The following is a 12,208-nucleotide window of genomic DNA, read 5'->3' on the forward strand; positions in this document are numbered from 1 at the left end:
ACCGTTGTATCTGGGGAGCTTCAGGGTGGACCTTGTGGCGCTAATTGTTGAGGTCTGTTGGTGTTCCTCTTCCTCCAGCGGCTTCTGTCATGGTGCCCATCTTCCGATGGCTACAGCATCTTGGGTTTCCCGGTGCAAGTCGCAATGGAGGCAGATGATGCGCCCTACCCTGTCCCCCAGGATGGAGAGCCTGGGTACGCTCACTTCATTGGGGTTCCCTGGAAAGCCACAATGCTCAGTTCCCAGGTCCTGCCTCTGGGTCTCAACTTTACGAGCCCGGCCCAGGGGTGCAGGGGAGGCATACCACACAGTCCCTCGACTTATTCCCCGGGTCTGAAGGCGCACTATCCAATGTCGTAGCTCTTCAATATTACTGTCAATTTCATATCCCACTCTGATACCAATGTGGCAAGCATTTGGTCCATAATGACAGACAAGCTCATTAAACACAACTATTTTATTGTGACAAACACAAAACAGACTGGCACCTGACCCAGAGAGAGGGCAGCTTAGTCTCATACAGACAGGGGAAGTGATCATCACACACCCTGGTTACAGTTAGGGTGACCCACAAATACACAAGCAAATAACTGCATAACCCAAGCTAAAATGTAATAAATTAACTTGAACTTCGCACCATAATCCCACAAAAGCATTTTAACATAAATATAAACAGCGTTGATCATTAGAAATGCAGGGGCAGGCTGCTGACCATGCCTCTCACGAAGTGTCACAATATTTAACAGACCTCCACCGGCACTTGATAAAGTCCCCCTCAAAAAAGCTGTTACCGTGACTTGCAATAAATGAAAATTAATGCAAATTATTTACTTGGCTGCTAAAATGGTGGAGTACCAGTTGTTTGTGGTGTTCTGCTGAACGTGGTGAGCATGCTGTGTTGTGACCGGAATTGTGGTGACACTTGCGGGCAGCCTCCAACACATTTATTTATTTATTGATTTATTGATTGATTTGACCCTTCAATCTGCACTGCCAGCAACCCACTGATTTATCCCCAGCCTAATCACAGGGTAACTTACAATGTCCAATTAATCTTCCAACTGGTCCGTCTTTGGACTGTGGGAGGAAACCCACGCACTCTACGTCGAGGATGTATAAACTCCTTACAGAGGATGCCGGAATTGAAATCTGAAATCCGCTGCCTGAGGGTCGCACTAACCACTACGCTACCATGGTGGCTCATCCTTAGATTGTGTTGGTTGTTAACCAACAAATGATGCATTTCCCTGTGTGCTTCCATGTTCATGTGATAACTAATCTGAATCTGAAATACGGATTGGGATTGGTGAACAGGTCAATGTTCAGGTTACAGTGACACTGAGGTGATCGAAATGAAAACCATGTTTCCACACCTGTTAATCACACACACATCAAACACACACACCCACGGCTGAATGGAAGCATCAAATTATAAAGAAATATTTAAGCAAATAGAAAAATAATTATGGCAAACAGATATTAGTACAGGAAAATGCCAGCCTGTTGAAGGATAGAACTTCGTACCTTATAATCAGTAAAAGGATAGCAGCAATTATGCTCTGGAGACTTGCTGGACCATGTACATAGACTATTAAACTCTGATAAATTACAGAAAAATTGATGAAATGCTAGCCTTTACAGAGAGAGGACTGGAGTGGATAGGGTGGAGGGTGTGTCACACAAATATACACACTGGTTGGACCCTGCCCAATCAAGGAGAGACTGGCCCCTAAAAGTTCAGATTTATCCAAATGGAACTTTGACGTCAGGGACTACATGATAAGGACACTGGAGTTTAGGCATTGGGGCTGATCTATGCAGGGTGTTGAAGGAAGTGATAGGGTAGGGAGATGAAAGCTATCTTTGTGATGGACACCCTCATACTGAGGGGCAGAGATGAAGACCAGGCCTTCCAAGAGTCCAGTTAGGAAATGGATCCACAAGGTGGCAGAGCTTGGACCTCTTCAACAGAGAAACAACTGGTGTTAAGTCAACTGTTAACTTTATTTATTTAGAGATGCAGTGTAGAACAGGACCTTCTGCAACTAAGAGCTGCATCGCCCAGCAACCCACCTATTTTACCACTAGCCTAATCACAGGTCAATTTACAATGACCAATTAACCCCTTAACCAGTACGTCTTTGGACTGTGGGAGGAAACTGGAACAAACCAATGCACGCGTGAAGTTACAGACAAACTTGCTTAGAGGACACTGGAATTGAACTGCGAACTCCAATGCCCTGAGCCAAAATAGTTGTTGGCTAACCAACAACTATACCATGATGCCATTAAAGCTGAGATTGTGTGGATCATTATTAACCAAAGTTGTTAATAGTTTAATGGGTGGGTCAGAGTTCAGCCACAAACTATTTGAAGAGTAGAACAAGGAAAGCAAATAAAACTGCAGATGTTGGAAAACAAAACAAAACAAAGGCTGGAAAAATAAAGACAAGAAATTCTTCAGACGGTGGAAATCCAGAGCAACACACACAAAACACTGGAGGAACTCAGCAGGTCAGGCAGCATCTATGGAAATGGAAGTTGCTGTTTCAGGCAAACCCCTTCATCAGGACTGGAAAGGAAGGGGGAAGGTTCCAGAATATGAAGGTGGGGGAAGGGAAGGAAGACATGCTAGAAGGTGATAGGTGAACCTGGGTGGGTGGGGAGGGGAGACAAACTCAGAAACTGGGGGGGGGGGAGATAGGTAGCAAGGGTAAAGGGCTGGAGGAATCTGATAGGTGAGGAGAGTGGACCATGGGAGAATGGGAAAGAGGAGTGGCCTCATCACGGCAGAAGAGGAGGCCATGGAAGAAGTCAGCCAGTGAGGCAGTGTCCCTGGAGAGAGAAACGGGAATGTTTCAGATCAGGTGATGCTTCCTCCAAACTGGGTAAGAAAACATCAACTCCAGAGATTCCAGATTCTTTAGAATTCTAAGTGAAGGATCTCAGGCCAAAACTTTGACTGTTCTATCCCCTCCATAGATGCTGTTTGTCTGCAGAGTTCCTCCAGCACTTTGTGTGAGAGTGTGAGGAAAAACAAGCTGTTGTCGACTACCTATAGAGGTGATGGGTTGAAGAGAATTTGTTAATGAATGAGCTGGGTTAGATCATCAGCTGAAAGGCTTCTGCACCCCTCTCCTGCCAGTCCTTATTTTGCCTGACAAGGTGGCACAACCATTCCAGTGGCATTGAGCTGGAAGCAGGCTCACAGAGTTAGTTCATTTAAGCTGAGGGTTTAACATGTGCTTGCTGGGGGCTACAGATCTACCCTCTGGCCTTTATCACCAGTCGAGCTTTGCTCGTTCTCTGCCCCAGCACGGCTCTCTGGGGTTTGTTTGATCGTGCCCCCAGCTTGGGGCTTCAGGACTTTGGTCAGGATCTTCATTCGATGTTCCTTCAGCTTCGTCCCAACCGTCGGCTTCAGGTTCAGCTGCAGGTAGCTCTCACTCTGATCATAGACTGGCCACAGTACCAGTCCCTCGCCATTGGGGTTCCTGCAAGCAGTAACCTACACATTAGGGATGTGGTTCACTCAAGATCCAACAGGTAGTCAGAACTTCCCAATGCATCACTGGCACCAGTCTAACTGCCATCAAGGACACACAGTATGTAGAGAAAGGTGCTGGAAAAGGGCCAATAACATCAAGAAGGGTCCCACCCATCCTGCTCATGGATGGTTTGTCCAACTCCCATCAGGGAGGAGGCTACATAGCATCCATGTCAGGACCACTAGACTCAAAAACTTAAAGTTACTTTCCCCAAGCAGTAAGACTGATCAACCCCTCCACCCACCAACCCACCCCTCCACATCCCCCACCACCACTACTTTATCATTTCGTCAGTCACCTGATGTACAGACACTCCTGTGCTGAGCATCACTTTATAGCCACACAATCGAACAATGTATACAAGCTATCTTATGTATTCATATTTATTGTGTTTTTATTATTGTTCTTTATCTTATTGTGTTTTTTTGTGCTGCATTGGATCTGGAGTAACAATTGTTTCATTCTCCTTTATACTTGTGTACTGGAAATGACATTGAACAATCTAAAATCATAAAGATGCAGCCCTTTTCCTGTTCCCCCTATCACCTCCCAGCTTCTCATTTCACACCCTCTCCCACCCAATCCCCTTCCCCTTCACCAGCTCTGACCTATCACCTCCCAGCTTATACTTCTTCCTTCCTCTCCACTACCCTACCTGCTTATTCTGGCTTTTCCCCCTTCCTTTCTAGTCCTGATGAAGGGTTTTGGACCAAAACTGTTTATTCCCTCCACAGAGGCTGCCTGACCTGTGGAGTTCCTCCAGATTTTTTTTTGTGTGATTAACTGTGATGCACTCAACCACGGCAAACAGCTCAGATTGGTCCGCAGACGTTCCACCACACTGCACACCCACCACTGCCTACAAAGCGCACTGCAGTTTGCCACCCAGGGGACTCTGACAGTAGCTCCCAATGAGAGGGGACCTGAGAGCCCAGAGCACTGCAGTATAGAAAGAAACCCCAGGTTGTCCATCCCTCCAAGCCCTCGAGATACAAACATGTTGCTTACCCAGTCTTGGCAAAGTTGGCCCAGTATCTCATTATAGTTCTGCTCAATGCCATCTCCTCAGCAGTCACGCTCCCTGGAAAAGTCACACCATAAATGAGACCTCTGAAGCTTGGGCAGAGCTTGACACTGAGAAACTGACAGCAATCGAGGTCAGTCACCTTTCAGAATATCCTCAGGGGATAACGTTAACACAACGTGGGGTGCCAGGTCCCACATGTGGAGTGAGGGTAAACAGAATTATGAAGGGTATAAATGGGGTCAATGCAAGCAGGCTCTGTCCAGTCAGGATGGGTGAGACTAGTAGTTGCAAAAAAAGTTTACAAGGGTGTCGCTAGGACTTGAGGACCCAGGTTATAGGGAAAGGCTGATTTGGTTTGGACATTATTTGTGGAAGAATGAGGTAGATTTGACGGAGAAATTATGCTGGTTATGCAGTAGATAGGGTAATTACTCACTAATTTTTATAGATGCACCATAGAAAGCATTCTTCTAGGGTGCATCACAACCTGGTATGGAAGTTGTCCTGTCCAAGATCGGAAGAAGCTGCAGAAGATCATGAACACGGCGCAGCACATCACACAAACCAATCTTCCATCCGTGGACTGCACGCTGTTGGAGCAGTGCTACCAGGATAATCAAGGACACAACCCACCCAGCCAACAGACTTTTCATCCCTCTTCCCTCCAGGAGAAGGCTCAGGAGCTTGAAGACTTGTACGGCCAGATTTGGGAACAGCTTCTTTCCAACTGTGATAAGATTGCTGAACGGATCCTGACCCGGATCTGGGCCGTACCCTTCAAATATCCGGACCTGCCTCTCGTTTTTTTTGGCACTACCTTACTTTCCCTTTTCTATTTATGATTTATAATTTAAATTTTTAATATTTACTATCGATTTGTAATCCAGGGAGCGCGAAGTGCAGAATCAAATATCGCTGTGATTCTACGTTCTAGTATCAATTGTTTGGTGACAATAAAGTAAAGTAAATGCAAGCAGGCTTTTCCACTGAGGTGAGACTGGAATTCAAGGTCATGGGTTAAGGGTGAAAGATGAAATATTGAAGGAGAACCTGAGGGGGGAACTCCTTCACTCAGAGGGTGGTGAGAGTGTGGAACGAGCTGCCAGGAGAAGCGATGGATGCAGGTTCGATTTCAATGTTTAAGAGAAATTTGGATAGGTACATGAATGGGGGAGGTATGTAGGGCAATGGTCCGGCTGCAGGTGCATGGGACCAAGTTTGGCACAACTAGATGGGCCGAAGGACCAGTTTCTGGGCTGTAGAGTTCTTTGACTATGCAGAGCAAACGGGGAGGAGAGTGAAGGAAGGGGAAGTGTGTGATATGGGGGAAGGCAGGCGAAGGTGAAAGAAGGGAAAGAAACAAGATGAGTGGAGAATAGATGGTGGAACACAGGCAGAATCAGAAGATACATCAGTGGTGCTTCTTCGTTAGGAACTTCAGGAAATTTAGTTTGTCAAAGACAGATTTCTTCTTCATTAGGAATTTCAGGAAATTTAGTTTGTCAAAGACAAATTTCTTCTTCATTAGGAATTTCAGGAAATTTAGTTTGTCAAAGACCAATTTCTACAGATGTTTGGTGGAGCATATTCTGACTGATTGCATCACAGCCTGGTCTGGAGGTCATAATGCGCAGGATCACAAGAGGCTACAGAGCATTGTAAACTCAGGCAGCTCCATCACGGGCATAACCCTCCCCCCCATTGAGGAGATCTTCAAGAGCTGGTGTCTCCTGAAGGCGGTATCATCACTAAGGACCCTCACCATCAGGACATAAGACCATTAGATCACAAGACATAGGAGCAGAATAAGGTCATTTGACCCATCCAGTCTGCTCTGCCATTCAATCGTGGCTGATTTTTTTCTCTCCTCAGCTCCACTCCCCGGCCTTCTCCCTGTAATCTTTGATACCGTGTCTAATCAAGAACCTATCAAGCTCTGCCTTAAATACACCCAACGACCTGGCCTCCACAGCTGCCTGTGGTAATAAGTTCCACAAATTCACCACCATCTGGCTAAAAAAAAAATCCCTGCATCTCTGTTTTAAATGAATGCCCCCCAGTCCTGAGGCTGTGTCCTCTTGTCCTATACTCCCCCATCATGGGAAACATCCTTTCCACATCTATTCTGTCTGGTCCTTTCAACATTTGAAAGGTTTCAGTGAGATCCCCCCCGCTTTCTTCTAATCTACTTGACAATCTGTAATTGTGCAACAGGATCATCCACCTTATTTCTGATACTCCATGCATTGAGATATAACACTTCAAGTACTGTATTTGCTACTTTTGATTTTGGATCCCTAATGCACTGATACTGATCCTTCTAGCTGCAATTAGTGTTCTATCATCCATCTGCCCTTCCTGACAGTCTGTCTGCACACCAGCTTTGCTATTTTACCAACCATCCCATCCTGAGTCCCTTCACTCTGGTTCCCAATCCCCCACCCAAATTAGTTTAAACCCTCCCCAACAGCTCCAACAAACCTGTCCACGAGAATATTGGTTCCCCTCAGGTACAGGTGAAACCCATCACTTTTGAACAAGTCATACCACCCCCAGGAGAGATCCCAGTGATCCTAGAACCTGAAGCCCTGCCCCCTGCACCAGCTTCTCAGCCACGCATTAATCTGCCAAATCACCATTTCTACCCTTACTGGCATATGTCACAGGCAGCAATCCAGAAATTACTGCCCAGGAGGTCCTGCTTCTCAGCTTTCTACCTAGCTCTCCAAGTTCTCTTCTTAAGACCTCTTTGCTTTTCCTTCTCAATATCTTTGGTACCAATATGTACCAAGACATCTGGCTGCTCCCCCCACCCCCCCAAATGTTGTGGACATGATCTGAGACGTCCCTGACCCTGGCACCTAGGAGGCAACATGGCATTCGGGTATTCCTGTTCACCTCCACAGAATCTCCTGTCTGTTCCTTTGACTATTGAGTCCCCTATCACTACTGCTCCCTTCTTCTCCCCCTTTCCCTTCTACACCATGGACCTATGCTCAATGCCAGTAACCTGGTCTCTGTGGCATTCTCCTGAAAGGTCATTCCCCACAACAGTACCCAAAACGGTATTCTTATTATTGAGGGGAATGGCCACGGACGGTGCCCCGCGCTAACTGCCTATTCACATTTCCATTTCTCCTGACCCTACTACTCGCCTCCTGCAACTTAGGGGTGACTACTTCCCTGTAACTGAATGATTATCTCTGTACTCTCCCATACAAGCTGAAGGCCATCTTGCTGCTGATCCAGATCCTCAACACTTTCAAGGAGCTGCAGCCGGATGCATTTCGTGCAGATGTAGTTCTCTGGGAGACTCTGGGTCTCCCAGGAATCCATCATCTGACCTGAAGAACACACAACAGCTATTTACTAAGCTAGTAAAAGAAAAAACAGGGAATCTTAACAGAAACTTACCCACAGCCATCGCCTCTTCTGAGCCAAAGCCTGACACTGCTACTCTCACCACCGACTTCTCCCGACAATGGCTACCCCATTGTCTTTTCCTGACATGCTTTCTTCTTCTTCTCCTCCTCCTCATTACAACCATCAGGGAAGAGATACAGGAGCCTGAAGACCCACATTCACTGTTTTAAGAACAGCTTCTTCCCCTCTGCCTTTAGATTTCTGAACAGTTCATGAACACTACCTTGTTATTCCACAGCGCCAGTCGTGAAGACCAAGGAAGTATGAACAAGGGAAGTACAGTGCACTTACAGGATTGCTTTGAATTGCTGGACTGGACTGTACTCAGGGATTCATCTTTGAGTCTAAATGGGTATGCCACAGCTGTCACTGGCTTCATTCAAACCTGTGCAGATGAGTGTGTGCCTACAGGAACTTACTGTACATACCCAAATCAACACCCATGGAGGTTCGTAATCTGCTGATGCTAGAGCTGTGGCATTCAAGCCAGGTGACCCAGATCTGTACAAGGAAACCAGGGAGAGGACTATTTCAAGAGAGAAGAAACTATTCCAGTCAAGGCTGGAGGCGACATTGGATACACGTCAGCACTGGCAGGGTTTGCAGAACATTACTTCCGACAAAGTGAAACCCAACATCATTAATGACAGTGATGCTTCACTCCCAGACGAGCTCAACGTCTTTTATGCACACCTTGAAAGGGAGAATAAGACCACAGCTATGAGGATCCCTGCAGTACCTGGTGACATTTTGATCTCTGTTTCAGAGGCCCCTGTTAGGCTGTTTCAGGAGGGTGAACCCTCACATAGTGACAGTCCCTGATGGAGTAACTCGTAAGGCTCTGAAAACCTGTGCCAGCCAACTGGTGGGTGTGTTCAAAGACATTATCAGTCTCTCATTGCTACATTCAGAAGTTCCCACCTGATTCAAAAGGGCAACAGTGCCCAAAAACTATTGTCTAGTAGCACTCACATCTACAATGGTGAAGTGTATTGATAGGTTGGTTAGGACAAGAATCAAACTCCTGCCTAAGCAAGAACCTGGACCCACTGCAATATGCTCATCGCCACAATACTTCTACGGCAGACATGATCTCATTGGTTCTCCATGCAGCCTTAGGTCAGTTGGACAATACAAATACCCATGTCAGGATGCTCTTTATTGACTACAGTTCAGCATTTAACATCATCATTCCTACAGTTCTGATTGAAAGTATCCAGAATATGGGCCTCTGTATCTTCCTCTGCAACTGGATTCTTGACTTTCAAATGGAAGACTACCGTCTGAGTGGATCAGAAATAACATCTCCGCCTCGCTGACAATCAACACTGGCGCACCTCAGGGATGTGTGCTTAGCCCACTGCTCTGCTCTCGTGACACCAATAACAATGTGGCTAGGCACAGCTCAAATGCTGTCAAATGGTGACGAAAGGGTGTACAGGAGCAAGATATACCAGCTAGTTGTGTGGTGCTGCAACAATAACCTTGCACTCAATGTCAGTCAGACCAAAGCACTGATTGTGGACTTCAAAAAGGGTTAGACGAGGGAACACACACCAGCCCTCCTAGAGGGATCAGAAGTCGAGAGAATGAGCAATTTCAAGTTCTTGGGTGTCAAGATCTCTGAGGGCCTAACCTGGGTCTAACATATCAATGCTGCTACAAAGAAGGCACAACAGCAGCTATATTTCATTCGGAGTTTGAGGTAATTTGGTAAGTGACCTAAAACACTTGCAAATTTCTACAGATGTACTGTGAAGAGCATTCTGACTGGTTGTATTACCATGGGGGTGGGGGCCATTGCACAAAATCGAAGTAAGCTGCAGAGAGTTGTAAAATTAGTCAGTTCCATCATAGGTACTGGCCTCTGTAGTATCCAGAACATATTCACGGTGCAGTGCCTCAGAAATGTGGCGTCCATCATTAAGGGCCCCCATCACCCAACACATTCCCTCTTCTCATTGTTACCATCAGGAAGGAGATACAGAATCCTGAAGGCACACACTTAATGATTCAGGAACAATGTCTTCCCATCTGACATCAATTTCTGAATGGACATTGAACTCACTACTTCTTTATTTCAATTTTTTACAGTACTTATTTAATTTACCTATGTGGATACATATATATTTAATGTAATTCACATTTATTTTTCTCTCTGTTATCATTGTACTGCATTGTTTTTCTGCCGCAAAGTTAATGAATTTCATGACATATGCCAATGATATTAAACCTGATTTTGATTCTGAATCTGTTTCCTGGGCATTGGTGTTTTCATAGCTACCAGTTAGGAAACTCTCCACTGTGCATCTATGAATTTTGTCAATGTTTTTGGTGACATGCTGAATCTATGCAAATTTCTGAGAAAGTAGACATGCTACTTCTGAGAAACTGGCACATCTTCTTTGTGATGACACTTCTGTTCTGTTTCCATACCAGACCATTTTACCATTAATGATGTCGAGCTGGTTCAAGAACCGAATGGTTGAATGGAAGTAATTGTTCTTGAACATGATGGTGTGGGACTAAAGGAACTTCATGCCCAATGGTAACTGTAAGATGATAGCATGGCCAAGTTGGTGAGGATCCTTGATGATAGATGTTGCCTTCTTGTGGCAGCACCTCCTCTAGATGTTACCATTGGCCGGGAGGGATGTGCCTGCGATTTATTAGGTAGAGTCACACATATAAGAGCCCCCCTCCCCTTCTTCCATTCCCCATTCTGGTTTCCCTCTTACACCTTCTCTTTTCCTTAACTGCCCATCACCTCCCACTGGTTCCCCTCCTCCTTCCCTTGATGCACCTGCAAGCAAGTTTTTCACTGTACCTTGACCTCACTGTACCTGTGCATGACAATAAACTAGAGCTAGTCATTTATTTGTGAAATTATATATAAAAAAATCCACAGGTACAAAGCAGTTTGCAGACTCCTTACAGACAGCGTTGGGTATTGAACTCATGTCGCTAGTGCTGTAAAGTGAAAGCGATAACCGCTACACCAGCATGCCATCCATTAAATGTCACTGAACTCCCAGAAGGGGTTTCTCACCATTTATCAAAATATCTCCATCCCAGAAAGCACTACCAAAGACATAACCAATCTCGTCTCCGTGGTCAGCCTTCACAAAATCAGGGCGGCTCTTGCTAAGGATACTGGTCCTGTGCTGGAACTCGTACAGATGGACAGGACACCCTGCATCTGAGGAGGGAAGAAGAGGAAAATTAGAGTATTATTACAGTTGCTCATTTCTCTCCGATACAGCAATTTTGCCCTGAGGTCCTCAAATGTTGTTCTCCAGCAACTGCAAATTTACTAACCAGATGCTGGGTAGAGGTTAGATTAGTGACTAAGAGATTCCCTCTGCTGTCTCCAAGGAGTTTGTATGTTTTCCCCTTCCCTGTGCTTATTTCCTCTGGGTCCTCTTTACTATGGACAAGATAGTCATGGAGTTATACAGCATAGAAACAAGCCCTTCTGCCGAACTAATCTGTGCTGACCAAGATTCTATCTTATCTGGTCTCATTTGCCTGCATTTGGCCCATGTCCCTCCAACCTTTCAGATCCATGTGTGCCCATGGGGAATGGCCCGGTGGATGACCTGGCTCCTAGCCAATTTCATAAAATGAAGTGTCATGGGAGACGGAAACATCGGCTGCTGTTGGAAGAATTCCTCTCTCCTTCCCTCAAGATAGGGTCTTGAAGAAGCGACAGGGAAGATTGTAACATTGGAGCAGCGACTGCTGGTCTCTGATCTCCTGGGTGCAGAAGTAACTCCCCTTCCCTTACTGGAGAGAGAGCCTGGCTGAGCTACTGAAGTGCTGGGTTATGGATTTTAGTTTTGATGGACTCTGGATCAAGGTCTCTTTGGGGGCTTTGGATGCTGTTTGCATGGGGGGGGCGGAGATGGGGGGTGTGGTGCTTTTGCTGGTGTGTAGGGAGGGGGAGGGAGGAGTTGATGTTTTTGCTGGTGTGTAGGGAGGGGGAGGGAGGAGTTGATGCTTTTGCTGGTGTGTAGGGAGGGGGAGGGAGGAGTTGATGCTTTTGCTGGTGTGTAGGGAGGGGGAGGGAGGAGTTGATGGTTTTGCTGGTGTGTAGGGAGGGGGAGGGAGGAGTTGATGGTTTTGCTGGTGTGTAGGGAGGGGGAGGGAGGAGTTGATGTTTTTGCTGGTGTGTAGGGAGGGGGAGGGAGGAGTTGATGCTTTTGCTGGT

At 46.1% G+C, this 12,208-nt stretch overlaps 1 protein-coding gene across 1 annotated transcript in view; it reads right to left on the minus strand.

The window, feature by feature from the left end:
• Window positions 1–416: 416 nt before the first annotated feature.
• Window positions 417–12,208, minus strand: part of LOC134356352 (fatty acyl-CoA hydrolase precursor, medium chain-like) — a 75,755-nt gene continuing 63,963 nt past the window's right edge. Inside the window, exons 11-13 of the mRNA XM_063067248.1 lie at window positions 11,048–11,197; window positions 4,557–4,629; window positions 417–3,494 (exon numbers count right to left, since the gene is read on the minus strand). Of these exons, the coding sequence (XP_062923318.1) occupies window positions 3,257–3,494; window positions 4,557–4,629; window positions 11,048–11,197 (461 nt within the window). The 3' untranslated portion in view covers window positions 417–3,256. The remainder of the gene's footprint in view (window positions 3,495–4,556; window positions 4,630–11,047; window positions 11,198–12,208) is intronic.

This window comes from Mobula hypostoma, chromosome 14 (assembly GCF_963921235.1).
Source record: "Mobula hypostoma chromosome 14, sMobHyp1.1, whole genome shotgun sequence".
NCBI classification, from domain to species: domain Eukaryota; kingdom Metazoa; phylum Chordata; class Chondrichthyes; order Myliobatiformes; family Myliobatidae; genus Mobula; species Mobula hypostoma.